The sequence below is a fragment of the Salvelinus fontinalis genome, chromosome 13, assembly GCF_029448725.1.
Source record: "Salvelinus fontinalis isolate EN_2023a chromosome 13, ASM2944872v1, whole genome shotgun sequence".
Taxonomy (NCBI): Eukaryota; Metazoa; Chordata; class Actinopteri; order Salmoniformes; family Salmonidae; genus Salvelinus; species Salvelinus fontinalis.
The window spans coordinates 14556190-14574822 of NC_074677.1; the positions used below are offsets into that span (position 1 = coordinate 14556190).

General features: G+C 40.7%; 1 protein-coding gene across 1 annotated transcript in view; it reads right to left on the reverse strand.

The window, feature by feature from the left end:
• The window catches only part of tmem132e (transmembrane protein 132E), a 351395-nt gene extending 335518 nt beyond the window's left edge, over positions 1-15877 (reverse strand). Inside the window, exon 1 of the mRNA XM_055941816.1 lies at positions 14497-15877. Coding sequence (XP_055797791.1) covers positions 14497-14557 — 61 coding nt within the window. The 5' untranslated portion in view covers positions 14558-15877. The remainder of the gene's footprint in view (positions 1-14496) is intronic.
• Between the last annotated feature and the right edge of the window lie 2756 nt (positions 15878-18633).

Sequence of the window (18633 nt, forward strand, 5' to 3'; positions counted from 1 at the left end):
ATAGAATAAATGTATTTATTAGACTGTTTGAATGTTAACGTCAAAATTACTGGTCAAAGGTTCAGAATGGGATGGCTCGAGGCCAAGCTTTCCTAGTGTTAATGGCTTAAATCTGATCCATTAATTTTTTTTATTCTAGCCCATATACTGTCAGGTTAAGAAACCGGACTAAAAAGGTAACAAAAACTAAAAAATGTTGGTGGAAAAAACAAATGCTATAATTCCCAATGGATACATTTGGGCTGGATTGAGACTGCAGTGTGGTAGCTATAGTCCATATTCACAGTGTCTGTGTGCTCTGTGTAAATGGGCTAGTGGTAGGAGGTGTGCCAAGCAAACACAGATCATGACTTCGAAAACACTTCCACCTCATGCATGTTATGCAGCGGACAGTGAAAGCACTCAGACAAATCAATCCACAGAGGAAGGACAGCTCAGACATACCACAGGACTAGTAAACATGGTAGATATTCAAAGCTAACAGATCAGAGATACCCAATGTCACCTTGTCTGCTTGATAACGGAGATGCTATTTTTTTAATGGCTTAAACATGCTTGATGGCATTCTGAAAGGCATTTAAGACTAGATCTATAGTTTGGGTTGGGGGGGATAAGAGAGCAGCAGTTCAAAAAGCTCAAGATGAGCCAGACATTAACACCATTCTATAGGTTGGCCATGAGATCTTCCTGGCCATAACTTGCCCAGGGACTGCTGTTGAAAATTAGCCGGCTGGCTAAAACCTGCACTTTTACTGAAACGTTGATTAATGTGCACTGTCCCTGTAAAAATAAACTCAACTCAACATTTCAGATTCAATGTAACCCAAAAATCCATTGTCATGATCTCCCAGTTGGTGCCAATCATTATTTAATAAAAAAGGTCCAGTGTAGTCAAAAACTTGATTTCAAATGTGTGTGCGCTAAGGTATATACTTCCACACAATAAGGTTCATCACAGACCACTCCCAGACAGTCCTAACAAAATTCTTGCTTGAGAAATTTCTATTTGCAAAGAAGCTTTTTTTTTTTACATTCTAATTGAAAACAATCACACTAGTAGTTAATTGTTACCCAGAAATGATTTGATATTGACATAAAAAAAGGGTTGCATTGGACCTTAAACAGAAACCGATGGCAGTGCATCATGTTCAGGAGACTTTCAATGCATCCTCACATTACTAATCAACCACTGACAGAGGATTTAGGGAGACATATAATAAACTGGCATGTTTGTCATAACATGGCTCATATACCGGTCTTCTTTGGATGCGTGTTGACATATTTCGGTGCAATAAATACTTTCACCGTCAAAATGAATAGTTTTTCCCGACAGAACAGGAGAGGTCTGCTCCCATCCAAGACAAACATATATTCATATAGTGCAAATTAGTTGATAAGATTAATCTTAGAATGTACTATGACAGAGAAACGGGTGTTGGGGCTGCGAGGACATTTGTCAATGTTCTTTTTAAGTCACCCCTACCTAAATAAGCCTGCATTGGAATATCAAGTGTGATAAATCTATTTTATTGGTGTACCACTTTCATTTACAACCTTTCACCCTGCTTCACAGGTATGTTCTTACACTGAAAATGGAGAACAAAACACATTTATTTTAAACATGTTTAAACATCTATTTTGGGCTAATCTTAGACAAAAATCATTCTATACTGAACAAAAATAAAACGCAAAACGTAAAGTTTGTCCCATGTTTCATGAGCTGAAATAAGAGATCCCAGACGTTTTCCATACGCACAAACATCGAATCGCTCTAAAATGTTGTGCACAAATTTGTTTACATCCCTGTTAGCAAGTTTGGTAGGCTACTAATGCTCACTAACCACCTGGTACTCTGCACTCTATTGTCCCTCTAATCACTCTGACATTAATGCAATCTAATGAAACACTTCATGAGAGCCCATGAGCTCATGTTGCGCAACATTTCTATAGGCTATGCAATAGCGTGAGAAAACAGAGTGATGGCCTCTATTATAAAGAGAATTCCATCAGCTTTCTATAGGCTAGGCCGACTATATTTATTTCTAAACCTTCCTAATATTAAGCACATTGCTTCTCTTTAAAAACAGGAGTATAGCCTACCTGGCTGGCATGAAAATGAACCATGGGAAAAGCCTTCTCCATTCGCTATTTAAGTGCATAGATAACATGTATTTTTTCCCCGCTGCCCCTGTTGAGACAGGTGCATGATAATGGTCCATTCTAAATCAAATCAAATGTCACACATTTAGTATATGTAAAGACAAGATTAAATCAAGAAGTCTGATGGGTGAAAATAATCAGCCCATCACTTGTGAATGACGCCCAGCTTAAGTCAAACAGTGCATGCTTTTTTCTTTTCAAATCATAGTCGCACACCTCATGTAGCCTAGCCCATAGGCCTATTTGTTTTGATAAGGTTTATATCACAACTAAAGTGACCAAATAACTTCTTAAAATTAAGCACAAATCTGCTTTACAATGGGTCCTAAGTGGCATACATATGCAGCAAGTGAGTTTCAAGAATGGGGAAGATCATTTTCACGATAAAAATGAACCTTTATAATAAAAGCATTTGCATGCAGAATCCCATTTGTGGTCACTTGAGAATGGTGTTTTTCATGCAAATGGAAGCTTCGCGTTTATAGCCTACTGCCGTGTGCACATTGCTGCGCTTATAATGTGAAAAAATAGCCTAATAATTTAACATTTTAGTTAAACGTTCTCATCTGTTGCATCAGGCTCATTGCTTAAAACCGTTTTTTTGATGCTATTGGTTTTATTAATTTGAAATCTATCGTATCCCACAACTGTCCCAGACAAGGTTTGGAATATTTATTTCTCGCACAGAAAAATTCAACTTTTGTACTATGGGGGATAGTAGATTGCCCTAGGCTAGTGCTTTTGCTGTACGTTAGGCCTACTCATCTTGTTGGCTGACGAAAAGTAAATATGGACAGTACGTCCAACATCTTCAATTTGCGCCTCGGCATTGGATAAGGACGCGCGCAGTTGCGTCCCCGATGTGTTAGTCTACACTTGTAGCCTGTGAGAAAGACCAGATCATGTGGGGAGAAGGGAATTTTAGTGATTATATTCAGCCCAAGGGCACAACGGCCACAAAAGGCAAGGTTTTTATTTTAGGGGGATTATGGCCACATAAAGGGGATGCAGCCTGGAAACTCGAGGCATTATCAAGTGCTTGTCAAATTGTGAACGAGAGTGATGAAGTGGGTACAGCCTGCGCAAAACAACAAAGAAGAGCTCTTGCCTTACATGCAACTTTTTTCAAATCATTAAAAAAGTTGCATCATGCAGCCTTTAAATGTATTAAAAATCAAAACATACAGCCCAACATTTGTATCACAACTAAAGTTACATAAATAACTTTAAATTAAGCATATAGGAGTTCCTGTTTCTTTATTAACCGATAAACACAGAAAAGCAGTATGTGCGTACTCCCTCAAATCGTTTGAAGAAAATATCCTTTCTATTTTATTAAGCTATGTTCAATTGTATTCTTCATAATATAAAATAATGACACAGAATTGTCTGCTAAATGAACTAGTGTAGCCCACAGCCGTATAGCATAGCCAGATCAGGGCCTAACATAAGTACAACCCAGAGTATGCTATTCTGTTCTTCTGAAATAGACATTTTCTTCATATCATGTTTCTTTAGACCTGTCTAAAATAATGGATTTATTGTGATGTGTAGGCTATATTACATGGATTTACACTTTTTAAAATGTAAATGTCTGCATCAGTGGCTTGTATCCTATGCGTGGAAGGCAGGAGATGCTAAGTGTTTGTTAATTAAACGGTCAATTTCCGTCAGACAGGCAGTTAATTTGCTTGACAATCACCGGCTGACAATTTCATGACTGCCACAGCAAAACCCATGACCTAAATAATCTGGCTTCTTCACCTGCAGGATTGTCTGAGACCAGTCACTCAGACAGCAGATGAAAATGTGGGTTTGCACAACCAAAGAATTTCTGCACAAACTGTCAGAAAACATCTCAGGGAAGCTCATTCCGCATGCTCGTCATCCTCACCAGAGTCTTGACCTGACTGCAGTTCGTAACTGACTTTAGTGGGCAAATGGCCACTGGCACCCTGTAGAAGGATGCTCTTCATGGATGAATCTGTTTCAAACGTACTGGGCAGATAGCAGACAGCGTGAATGGCGTTGTGTAGCAGAGCGGTTTGCTCTTGTCAACGTTGTGAACAGTGCCTCATGGTGCCGTGCAGTTATGGTATGGGCATGCATAAGCTACGGACCACGAATACAATTGAATTTTAAAACCAATGGCTATTTTAATGCACAGAAACACAGTGACGAGATCCTGAGGCCCATTGTCGTGCCATCCATCCACCTGCCATCACCTCGTTTCAGCATAATAATGCACGGCCCAATGTCGCAAGGATCTGTACACAATTCCCAGGAGCTGAAAATGTCCCAGTTCTTCCATGGCCTGCTTACTCACCAGACTTGTCACCCATTGAGCATGTTTGGGATGCTCTGGATCAACATGTATGACTGTTCCAGTTCCTGCCAACATCCAGCCACTTCACACAGCGAAGGAATGGCACAACATTCCACAATAAACATCCTGATCAACTTCATGGGAAGGAGATGTGTCGCGCTGCATGAGGCAAATGGTTGTCACACCAGATACTGACCGGTTTTCTGATCCACGCCCCTACCCTTTTAAGGTATCGGTAACCAACAGATGTATATCTGTATTCCCAGTCATGTGAAATCCATCGATTAGGGCTTCATGAATTTATTTCAATCAACTGATTTCCTTATATGAACTGTAACTCTTAAAAATGGTTGCATTACTATTGTTGTGCAGTGTATTTTACTGACAGGTGTTAAAGTAGCAAAACAGTTTTCATCCATCAAGTTCACTGGACTCCAGAGACATTTTTATACAAACTATTTCCAAGTCTGTCTTGTGGTAAACAAAGTGTATAAACACCATTAAACTACTGAAAATATGGTAAACAAAATATCATATCCCTGAAGAGTCCTGAGGCCACCCCACCGGGGAGCAAATTTAGTTCTGCTGTAGCACAACACAGTCGATTGACATAATCAAAGCTTGTTGAGTTGGTTATTTGAAACAGCTGTGTAGTGCTAGAACATAAACATGGGGGGGGGGGGCAGGACAGAGTTTGCACCAGATCATGAGTGATCCCTTAGTGGAATTGCTTTTGACAGCTTTGCCTCCACTGGCCAAGGCGAGAGTAGATATCCCTAGCAATGGGAGGCAATCCCGACCAATGGCTTCAGGGTTCCCTCCTCTTGCAGGGAATAGATTGCAAAATCTAGTGACTTTGCAGACCAGTAAAACCATTTAATTGAGTGTGTGTGATGTAGTGCTTCCCTCTTTGTGCAGTACCTGGGGTGGAAGGGCACATCCTAACCCTGAGTGTGAGAGAACAGTAGAAATATTTACAGTAGCTTCAGAAAGTTTTCAAACCTCTTGACTTTTTCCACCTTTTGTTGCCTTACAGCCCACATTTATTTATTAAAAATTTGGATTTTGTCACTGATCTACACAAACAAATACCCCATAATGTCAATGTGGACATGTTAAGCCATTTTTTACAAATTAATAAAAAATTAAAAGCTGACATTTCTTGAGGCAATAAGTACTCAACCCCTTTGTTATGGCAAGCCTAAACTTCAGGAGCAAAACATTTGCTTAACAAGTCAAACAAATTGCATGGAATAACTGTGTGCAATAATGATGTTTAACATGATTTTTAAATGACTACCCATCTCTGTACCCCACACATACAGTCGAGCAATGAATTTCAAGCACATATTCAACCACAAAGACCAGGGAGGTTTTCCAATGCCTCGCAAAGAAGGGCACCTATGGGTAGATGGGAATATCACTTTGAGCATGGTGAAGTTATTCATTTCACTTTGGATGGTGTATCAATACACCCAGTCACTTCAAAGGTGACCTTCCTAAAATCGTTTGATGGAGAAGGAGACCGACCGCTAAGGGATTTCACCATGAGGCCAATGGTGACTTTAAAACAGTTAGAGTTTAAATGCCTGTGATAGGAGAAAACAGAGGATGGACAAACATTGTAGTTAACCCACAATATTAACCTAATTGACAGAGAGAAAAGGAAGCCGGTACAGAATAAAAATATTCAAAAACATGCATCCTATTTGCAAAAATGCACTAAATGCTGCAAATAATGTAGCAAAGAAATTACATTTTTTCTCCAAATACAATGCATGTTTTTGTGGTAAATCCAACAGAGTACCACTCTTCCTATTTTCAAGCATGGTGGTGGCGGCATCATGTTATGGGTATGCTTGTCATCGGCAAGGACTAGGGAGTTTTTAGGATAAAAAATAAAACGGAATAGAGCTAAGCACAGGCAAAGTCCTAGAGGAAAACCTGGTTCAGTCTGCTTTCCAACAGACACTGGGAGACAAATCCACCTTTCAGCAGGACAATAACCTGAAACGCAAGGCCAAATATACACTAGAGTTACCTACCAAGACGACATTCAATGTTCCGGAGTAGCTATATATATATATAGTTTTGGACTTAAATCTTCATGAAAATCTATGGCAAGACTTGAAAATGGCTGTCTAGCGATGATCAACCTACTATACAAAGCTTGAAGAATATTGTACAATCCAGGTGTAGAGAGCTCTTAGAGACTTACCCAGAATGACAAAAAGCTGTAATTGCTGCCAAAGGTGAATCTAACCTGTATTGACACAGGGTGTTGATTACTTATCTAAATCAAGTGTTTTATTTAATTCTTTTTAGATAGTTAGAATCTCTTCCACTGACTTTTTTTGGTCAACAATCCACACTAATCCCTTTAATCTCACTTTTTTTTTTTATTGATAAAGTCAATGGGTGTGAATATCTCCTGAAGATGTATATGATATTTAAAAGTACATTTGTTTCAGTTTGTGCAGAAAATGAGACTAGGGAAATTGAGAGCTCCTAAAAAATGAAGGCACAAAAACCTGTATTACCTCTGATCTAAAAGCAGAACTAAAATCAGCACTCCTATTGAGACTCTTGCAAGGATAAAAAGTGGAACTCACCTAAAAAAACATATTTTGGTATTTTTGTCATTAGTCCACTGTTGATACAATCCCAAAATGTTTGTCATGTCAGTCACGTTTTAGATACTGGACTTTCAATAATCGAAGTACCACCAGCCACATCATCATGATGAAGCAAAATGCATTTTGGGACTATCAACAGTCCCAAAATATCAATAGATCTTTTTTAGTGGAGTTCCCCTTTAACCTGAATGTTAGACCATGGCCATGTTGCAAGAGTCTCAATAGGAGTGCAAATTTAGTTTTGCCTTTAAGATCACATTAATAAAGTTACACGGACAGGGGGAGCTGATCCTAGAATTCCTACTCAGACGACCGATACATATGACCCCTGATATATTTAACGATCTCGGGTTTGTAGACTTAATTCAGAGACCTGCATCTCCCTCTGATGTTTCTTCCAGTCTCTTGGGAAGAGGGTTCATTACAATTACTATTTTCATCACTATTCAAAGCAGAGGGATTTGAGAAACTATGGAATGTCATTGGGGAAATCACACTATAGGACGGTTTTAATTGCAAACAAAGCCCTGAACATAAGCACCTTGAGAAATTAAAGGTCAGCAACTTCATGATAAAGAATAGGGGATAAAAATAACAGATGACTAAGATACCATCGGCCTCCCGAGTGGCACAGCGGTTTAAAGAACTGCATCTCAATGCTAGAGGCGTCACTAGAGATCCTGGTTCAATCCCCTGGCTGTGTCGCATCCGGCCGCGACCGGGAGACCCATGAGGCGGCGCATAATTGGCCAATCATCGTTAGGGAGGGTTTGGTCAGCCGGCATGTCCTTGTCCCATCGCGCTCTAGTGACTCCTTGTGGCGGGCTGGGCGCAGGCACGCTGACCAGTCACCAGCTGTTCATGGTTTTCTCCGACACATTGGTGCGGCTGGCTTCTGGGTTAAGCGAGCACTATGTCAAGAAGCAGTGCAGCTTGGCGAGGTCGTGTTTGGGGGGGGGCGCACGTCTCTCCTGAGCGATGGGACAAGTCTATCAATCAATTGGATATCACGAAATTGGGGAGAAAAAGGAGTAAAAAGGTAAAAAACATTTTTTGGGGTCAGCATTTAGGTCCGCCTCAACGCAGAATTTCAAAATCAGAAGGTAAGCCCTTATTTGACAGGCTTTATTCCCATTCGAGCATTAGCATAACCTGAGAGAGCACAATCAGCGTGGTTGTTCCTGTTGATCTAAATGAGCTCCACGGAAAATGAATTGGATTGAGATATTTCAGTGTGTATGCACCTCAATGGTGCAATGCAACTGTGTGCGTGACAGTCAGGGCCATTATTGATTCAATAGACCTCAACGTCAATATGTGGTCTTTCATAAAACAGCAACAAAAAAAACTCACCTTGAATATTAAACAGCGAAATCAAAAAGGTAATGTACCATGGTGGTTGGATGTTTTATTACTCTGTATGAAACCTAGCCAAATCAACTTGGACAGTAAGTGTTCAAGACACCCGTATGCATCAGTTCTCTCTTCATTAGCAGCAACACACCTCACTCCCCCTCATCAGTACCAATAACCCACACCTTGATAAAGGCAGGAATACCACTTTAAAAAGTGTCACCACCTGCAACAATTAGTCCTTTCAACCATACCAGAATGGAACTAGAGATTAATTATTGACTGAGTATGGAGTGAGTGTGGTGTGTGGCCAACATATCTTTCGTTTTGTTATGTAGATTTAAATTGTTCGGGATTTGATGGATTGTTGTGCATTTACTGTAAGTGCACTTCCCTTGTTTGCTAATTGAGTCACACCGTACCACTGAGAGGGTCTTCACACTTAAGAGTAAAAAAATTAATTAAAAAAAAAAAAAAAAAACTCTGCTACACACACCCCTTCAAATTAGTGGATTTTGCTATTTTAGCCACACCAGTTGCTGACCGGAGAATAAAATCGAGCACACAGCCATGTGATCTCCATAGAGAAACATTGGCAGTTGAATGGACTTACAGAAGAGCTGTGACTTAACGCGACGCCGTCATAGGACACCACCTTTCCAACAAGTCAGTTCGTCAAATTTCTGCCCTACTAAAGCTGCCCCGGTCAACTGTAAATTCTGTTATTGTGAAGTGGAAACCTCTAGGCGCAACATCTGTACAATGTCATCTGTAGGCACTCGAATAGCGAATGGAGGCCACTTTCTCGACAGTTCGTTTAACTCGCGTCAGATACGCTCCTCTGGTTATTTCGTTGTGCGACAGGTGATATTCCACCAAAACTCTGTATACCATAGGCTCCCCAACCTTGTTCCTGCAGCTACTGAGTGCTTCATTTGGGATCCAAGTGAAATCTGTTCAGGAATATCGATAGTAACATGTTTCCACAGCGAAACAACTGTCATTAAACTGTTGCCAGGCCCTCTCTCTGAGCGCTGGAGAAAGGAATGAAGGAGAGAGGGGGAGATGGAAACACACTGTGGTGAGATATTCTGTAGCTAAAAGTAATGTGTCAGCCTATTTCGAAAATATACTGAACAGCTCATAAGGAAATAAGTCAATTGAAATAAATTAAGCCCTAAATCTGTGGATTTCAAATCACTTGGAATAAAGATATGTATCTGTTGGCCACAAATACCTTAACAAAAAGGTAGGGGCGTGGATCAGAAAACCAGTTAATAGTTGGTGTGACCACTATTTGCCTCATGCAGCATTACACATCTCCTTCCCAAAGAGTTGATAAGGCTGTTGATTATGGCCTGTAGAAGGTTGTCCCACACCTCTTCAATGGCTGTGCAAATTGCTGGATATTGGCGGGAACCGGAACTTGATGTCGTGCACGTTGATCCAGAGCATCCTAAACATGCTCAATGGGTGACATGTTTGGTGAGTATGCAGGCCATGGAAGAACTGGAACATTTTCACCTTCCAGGAATTGTGTACAGATCCTTGCGACATGGGACGAGGACGTCTGACTGCTATGCAGATATCACGACAAAGGGGGTAACCCCATTGGCCAGAAAAGTTTGAATACATTGCCATGCCATACATTGTCCAGCATGACTTCTGTCATGTTCAAAACAACTGTAAACTCTGATCTGGGAAATCTCAGACTTCAGTGAGTTCAAGAAAACAGGGAACTCATAAAACTAGCTCTGATGCGGGAAATACTTTTGAACGGTCATACAACCCTAAATTCCAAGAGCCCACAAGGACTGCCGCGCCACCTTCCTCTTCAAGTGAGCACAGCACAACAAGGGGAGTCCAAAAAGTGTATGCTGCTGCATTAATTATGTAATATGACAGGAAGATATCTATACTGTAGCTAAGAAAGTAATACTAAGTGTATGTTGTGTAGTAAACTGTTAGTAGCCCATGTGCCTCACCCTAATAATTGTCTATTTTCACCTCTCAAATTTTACCTACTGTTCTGAATTTTGGGTGCACATTTAGCCTTAGAGAAATGTCATAATCAAATATTAAGATAATAGCTTTCATTGTCTGCTTATATGCCCCCTTTATTTATCCTTCGGTTCTGACTTGGTGTACAGGGAGAATACTGTAAGAACGGCCTGTGTTCTGTTGTCGTACATTTCAAAAGTGCTGAACAAAGAGTTATATTGACTACATCCATCCTAGCTCGCTCATTAATGTCTTAATCGAAATTACGGATTGCCTCTTACCCGCTTATCGTCCCCTTATGCCATAGTTTGTACAGCTCAATTGTCAGTAGAAACCACATTTGTTTAAGCAAGTCAGCCATAGCAGCTATGTTTTTTTTAAAGGCAGTAAATGAGGTTGAATGAACTGTTTCGCTGCTAGACAAGGCTCCGCTGATAGCCAGGTGTAGGAGTCGTAAGGTGTTGAGAATGCTGTCGGGACAGCTTTATGTAGGCCTAACAGTTTGCCGGCACTGTTTGTCACAGTTATAGTGCAATTAAAGTATTGTATAGTGGCTTTGCTGGCATTCATCAGAAAACATTTGAGTTTGCCCAACCAAGAATAACATGTTAAATCACCACTGCAAGGATGCAATGTGAATTAAAAAGTAGAAAGCTCTTTAGCCACTCCGCTCCTCAGATTCTCCTGTAGTGGTAATGGACCTTAAACCTTTGATCAAGTGCATTTCCTTTGTTGTCCATGTGACCACCTCATACAGACAATGTGTTTCTCTGATCCTAGTTAAACCACCTGTCTACTGTGACATAATTTGAAGCCTGCAAAGACCAAGATCAAAACATGATTTAATAAAAGGGTCAAAAGGCTATACCCTCTTACAGACATACTCATTGCGTTGCCTTCCACCCATCCTACCCAGACAAAATTATTGAATTTATTATTGCCTGGTCCCCAGGCTCAATTGCACTTGAAAGGGCTGTGTCTTAAAATGGAGGCGGGAGAGGGAGCAAGCCAGCTACAGCTGTATTAAATGGGACTTTGAAAAATTGTTTAAATTGCCAATCAAAATTAATGTTCTATCACAACCATATTATTTTAGGGATGCCCAATTGAGTTCGGGCATGTGAAAACTACAGTATTTCTAAGATGCGTACTTTTCGATTTTGCTAACTAATTTCCTTGTTTAACAACACTAGAACCGCTAAAGCAGTAATTTCGACTGCTCATTATTATAAAAATAATTACTCCGTGTCACACCCTGGCCTCTGTTATATTGATTTTCTTTATTAGTTTAGTTAGGTCAGGGTGTGACATGGGGGATGTTTGTGTGTTTTGTCTAGTTTAGGGTGTTTGTATTGTATAGGGGGTTTTGTTGAGTGTATGGGGTTGGGCTTAGTATAGTTGTCTAGGCAAGTCTATGGTTGCCTGAATGGTTCTCAGAGACAGCTGTCATTCATTGTCTCTGATGGGGTGCCATATTTTAGGCAGCCATAGACAGTAGGCTTTCGTGGGTAATTGTCTATGCTGAACGATAGTAGCTTGTGTGTGCACTTTCGTTTATAGCTTCACGGTCGTTTACTGTTTTGTTCGTTTTGTAAGAGTGTTTAGTTTTCGTGTTACGTCTTCGTCTAATAAAAGGAAGATGTATTTCTCTCACGCTGCGCCTTGGTCCACTCATTCACAACAAGATGACCGTGACACTCCGCCATTTTTAAGTCATGCCCCCCTCCATCCTTCACGTTTCCTAAATAAGTCTATATAAATACACTGTTGGTGTAAGAATTATAACATCACAAACAGAACTAGAGTTATAACCAGTCTCATGAGGGCATGTCATTTTTTCTTTATGCTTTTCCCCCGTTGCCCCTCACAACAGTAGGGCCTGCTGCAGCTCCTTCCTCCTAGAGTTTAAAGTGCCCAGCTGATAATCACCTCAAGTATTGCCTCAAAACTGAACCAAAATTATTTTCACACATATAAGAGACTAAATCAATTAAGTAAAGTATGATGGGGAGAAAGGGGGAGAATGGGTGAGTTGAAGAGCAAGGGGAAGCGAATGCTTACGTAATAACATATTGTGAATTAAGAACAGGGCTGGCCATTCTATTGATCCATTCTAATTATAATCTTAAAAATGGTATGTACCCTATATTAGTCCACCGAATCAAAGCAGTCTACAGTGAGAGCGTGCGTAATTGTACATGCTGAACGGCTATCAATATCTGGGAAAATATCCACGCAGCAGGTGAGCAAGTGTTGGAGAATGTGGTGATGAGGCTTGTGGAACCTTATGTTGGCAAGGGGAGAAATGTCACCATGGAAAATTACACTTAATTATCATTGGCGAACAAGTTGCTTGCGAAGAAAACAAGTCTGGCCAGTACCATGAACAAAGTGAGACGGAGCTACCTCCCTTTGCGCAAAATAAGGCACCTGCAGAGCCATTGTCAAATGGTGCTGAAGAATGACAATCAGGACACAAAGAGAACCGGAGACTATTACGCACTAGAACAAAACAAAAGGTATGTCAAAGTGTGTCAAGCAAGTGAAAGTCAGCAAAATTGTGTCAACTGTTAGGACAAGGGATAACAGCTAAATTAAATCCAAATGGTGCCATTGCGTAAAGAAGCACACAACAATTAACTATTTGACTGCTTTCATATTGACACTTCTAGTCATAATGCCATTATAGTTTCACTACTTATCAAGACCACTTGGCACTTATGTTTAGGCTACTGATGTTATCATAATTTGACCGTGTCTTTTGACCTTGCATCTTGGTGGTTGGGGTATGTTTTTTTTATAGTTATAAAAAAATTAAGCTGTTACCGTGTTCTAACACAAATGCTTCCTGTTTCATAGTTGTGACAATGGCACACCACAAATACAATTGATTGAAAACTTGAATTTTGGCATTTTTTTGTTCTTACATATAGCCAACAGTAACAAACTAAATAAAATGCTAGTGTTATCTGAAATAAAATAGATTAGAATACACTGTTACCCAACGCCTTCATAAAAACAAATCAAATTATTATTTTTGCAATATGTTTTAATTACACCGTTAGAATGTTGCAGTCAGAATGACTGCTCATTAACTTGAGGGGGGGGGGGGGGGGGGGGACTGTCGAGGCCCAGCGGTTCTAGTGTTAAATTACTTGCATTGCTCACGCTTTGAAGTCCACAATGTAGAGGAGGTTCTAAGGGTTGCGCTAATGGTGATGCAGAGATCAGCCAATTAAAAATCCGTGGTTGTTTCATCCTCATGCCATAGCCTCCAGCACTTAAGAGCGTTGGGCCAGTAACCGAAAGGTTGCTGGTTCAAATACAAGAGCAGACCGTGAAAATCTGTCGATCTGCCCTTGAGCAAGGCACTTAACCCTAATTTTCTCCAGGGGTGCAGTACTACTATGGTTAAACCCGTAAAACAACATTTCACTACACCCATCTGGTGTGACAAAATATTTTATATATTTTTTAAACCCGACGGTTCGACAGAGAGCCGGTTGGAAGACAAGATTACCTCAATACACAACAAATAGGAGGTAGAACAGCAAATTGTTGATCATATTCCTATTATTATGGTTAAAGAAAACTGTATTCATTATTCTAAGTGTGGCAAGCTACACAGCCCTGCTCCCCACCTTGTGGAGAGATGTGTGTGGACCATATAGACCCAAAACTACACTGGCCGTGGTTGTATACCTCACATGCATGAATAATTTAACCATAAACTAACAGCTAAAAATAGACAATTAACATGGTGGAATAAAACCTTCGGTCCTGTGCATGTCAAGACGAGTTAAGTTGGCACACTTCTCACTGCATCAATTGGGTCCTATGTTTATGATCTCCACACACAATAATCTGAATTAAAGACGGCGCTTCTGCTGTATTTGCTGATTTCTTGGAATCGCATCTCACTTGACATAACCTACAACATACACCAGTCATAATCGAACATAGGCTTATCATTCTGGCGAATAGCCTTGGCTATTGTATGTCGCTCGGTTAGGCACTTACCATTTGAAATTAGCACCACACAGAGCAGCAGAGTTCCTTTGCAAGATGGTAAAATTGACATCGTAGATATCTCGGTAAATCCAGTAAGCAATCGTGAATACAGGAGTCTTCAAATATAGCTTTCGACCAGTGTTTGCCTATGACAGGTTCTTCGAGAGTCAAGTTCAATTGTTTACAATATGTGGTGGTGTAGCCTTACTGAATCGGTCTACTATGTCAATTGTCTGATTGGCTTTATGATAAAACGCAAGGCATGACGAAGACGTATTCTCTTTATAAAGGAGCACCAAACTGCAGAAGAAAGTTACAGGTATCCGGATTAAGTGGCTCAATTGCGCCCTCAATTAAGTATTCCACAATGTATGTTCCAAATATGAAGCCAAGTCAACTGGTTAATAAATTCAACAAATGCGCAATTGTTCACAAATACGTGGCAAACAAATATACTATTTGATGTTGAATTCCTCTGCTCTCAGTAGGATTAAGGCTGAGAGATGTGATGATGGTATAAATTGAAGTGCCTGAGATACAACACTGATTCACTTAACCTACTCGTTGTGTTTTTCAAACGGTCCTGAAACTGGAGAGCGGTTGTTGATTTCCAGGACTGGGCCAATTAAAAAAAAAAAAAAAAAATCGAACAAAAAAACAACCAAAACCGGATGCAACAATTTAGCCAACAAACGCCATGAATGGAGAGTCCGTCCGTCGGTCTTCACTGTGCGGTAGGCAACACGGGCTCGGGTTCAAAGACGGGTGCCTTTTTGTCGGCTGCCTCCTGCCTTAATTAAAAAGTTCTCCAGTGCACAGACGAGACGAATCTTTAGTAAGCAAAAATGGAAATTCCAGGATTAAAAGGCTATACTAAAGAAACTCGACTAATAATATTGGATAGGCTGTGAGATTCCGCGTTTCCAAAACTATCACAGCGTTTCCCAACCCCAGTCACTGAATTTGATTCATGCAGTGATTTGATAGTTCATCTAGTTCCCAGATTTTAAACGGCAGTCCACGTACCACGTTTCGATGTTAGCTACCTAAATCTTCCTTCTACACGTCCTCAGACACAAGAATGTTGACCATAGTTACTGAATCTGCGGCAGTAGTCCAAATCCATCCCCTAACTGTGGTTAAAAACTCACGGGCAGTTCGACTTCATTGTTTCGCACTATCCTGCTCAGCGTTGACCATTTACGCATTCGTTGCCGCTCGTCTGGTTAAGGGAATAAAGAGAAATTGCTAATACATACTCCCCTCGTATGCGTTGTGTCCGGTAAAGCAGGTTTTAACAGTAAAAGGCGACTCTCTCAAAGTCAGTTGCTACAGAGATCGTTCTCCCTCGGTCTAAGGATTCCACACGCACAGCTGAAAGTGGCATGAACCAAATTTCAATCACGTGGTACCCTCATCAGACCTCAGTCTGACGCACACAATGCATCGTTTATTCAATGAGATGGACAGTGTGCATGTGTAGCCTATCATGTAATTTTTTTCAAATCAATTTGTGAATTAGTATCGAAAACATTTAGACAATTCTTATAACATGTTGCATGTATCCTATACATTCGTTGTTGAGCCATAAGCAAATGTAGGCTATTGATTACATCCAAAATTCCAGGTGAGCAACATCGTCTCACTTCTGGTTACAACGTGGTCTGAGTGAATGTCGTATTATTCTGTACGTAAATCCAAGAGAACATTTACAATGGTTTTCATTTGTGGATGTCCATCATTCCTTTCACATGCTAGGCTAGGAAATAGTGGTTAAGGTTAGGAGTTAGGTTAAAGGGTAAGGGTTTGCTAACATACTAAATAGTTGCAAAGTAGCTAAAAGGTAGTAAGTAGTTGCTAATTATCTAACATTCTAAAAGTTGTCTGTGACAGGAATCAAACACACAACCATTGGGTTGCTAGACGATCGCGTTATACATACACAATGACCCTCCTTTAGTTTTTGCCTTAAATGACCTTCTGTCTCATGTAACTATACCAAACGTAAGATAACATTCTACACTGAACACAAATATAAACACAACATGTAAAGCATTGGTTTCATGAGGTGAAATAAAATATCCTAGACAGTTTCCATATGCACAAAAAGCTTCTCTCAAATGTTGTGCACAAATTTGTTTGCATCCCTGATAGTGAGCATTTCTCCTTTGCCAAGAGAATCCAGCCACCTGGCAGGTGTAGTATATCACGAAGCTGACTAAACAGCAGGTGCACCTTGTGCTGCAGACAATAAAAGGCCACTAAAATGTATAGTTCAGATGTCTCAATTGTTGTTTTTTGGGGGGGTGGGTTTAAAAAAAAAAAAAATAAATACCACTTTTTCGCTCCAATTTCGTGATATCCAATTGGTAGTTAGAGTCTTGTCCCATCGCTGCAAGTCCTCGGGAGAGGCGAAAGTCGAGAACCATTGCGTCATCTGAAACACAACCCTGCCAAGCCACACTGCTTCCTTACTCACTGTTCGACTTAACCTGAAAGCCAGCCGCACCAATGTGTCGGAGGAAACACTGTACAACTGGTGACCGCAGTCAGCGTGCATGCACCCGGCCAGCCACAAGGAGTCGCTAGAGCGCGATAGGACAAGGACATCCCGGCCGACCAAACCCTCACCTAACCTGGACGACGCTGGGCCAATTGTGCGCTGCCTCATGGGTCTCCCGGTTGCGGCCGGCTGTGATACAACCCGGGATTGAATCTTGGTCTGTAGTGCCTTAGACCGCTGTGACACTCTGGAGGCCCTTGATGTCTCAAGTCTTGGGGGACATGCAATTAGCATGGTGACTGCAGGAATATCCACCAGAGGTGTTGCCAGTGAATTGAATGTTCTTTTCTCCACCATAAACTGCCTCTAACGTTGTTTTAGATAATTTAGCAGTACGTCCAACCGGCCTCACAACCGCAGATCACGTGTATGGCGTCATTCGGCCGAGCAGTGTGCTGATGTCAACGTTGTGAACAGAGTGCCTCACACTAAAAAGAAAAGGTTCCTGGAGTATCCTTTAGTGGTTCTTAAAATTGAAACTGTGGGGGAACCCCTATAAGTTCTTCGAGGGAACCTTTTAAAAAATGTCACACCCTGACCTTAGAGAGCCTTTTGATGTCTCTATTTGGTTTGGTCAGGGTGTGATTTGGGGTGGGCATTCTGTTTTATTTTCTATGATTTTGTATTTCTATGTTTTGGCCGGGTATGGTTCTCAATCAGGGACAGCTGTCTATCGTTGTCTCTGACTGGGAACCATACTTAGGTAGCCATTTTCCCTCCTTTCAGTGTGGGAAGGTAACTTTGTTTGTGGCACTATAGCCCTTTTAAGTGTCACGGTTGTTTTATACTGTTTATTGTTTTTGTACGCGTACAAAATATGTACACTTACCATGCTGCGCTCTGGTCCACTTCCTTTGATGGCCGTGACAAAAAAAGGGTTCTTCACTGTTTGTTTCTGTTTGTCTTTCCTATTTAACTTACTTATATAGATGCCTTGGTGGGTGGATGGTTTGTAGGGAGGAATGGATGGGTGAATGAGGGGTTAAGTTGTTCTGTTTTTGTGTTACATCTGAAAATGTATAAGTTAAGAAAAAAAAAGAAAAAATGTAAAGGGTTCTTCAAAGATCCCCTTTTAGTGGATCCTCGAAGAACCTTTTGGGGAACATTTAACTACCCCCTCCCCTATTATTAGTTAAATGTAATAATAATACGCTTAACAATAACAATGCTATAATATTTTATTTGTCAGTGTCATGATTTTAATGGCAAAGCAGAATAAAAAAATCTAAATATGAGGTAAACTCCAAGCAGAGCATCAAGTCCAAAGGGTATATCCTCTGGCGTGTTGATGTTCTCTGTACAACGCTGTGTACTACTCCCTTCACAGAACAGTGCAAACTGGCTGTAACCAGAATAGAAAGAGTGGGAGGCCCCAGTGCACAACTGAGCAAGAGGACAAGTATATTAGTGTCTAGTTTGAGAAACAGACCAGACAAGTCCTCAACTGACAGGTTCATTAAATAGTACCCGCAAAACACCAGTCTCAATGTCAATAGTGAAAAGGCGACTCCGGGATATTGGCCTTCTAGGCAGAGTTCATCTGTCATCTTTTCTTTTTATTGGACAGTCTGAGATATGGCTTT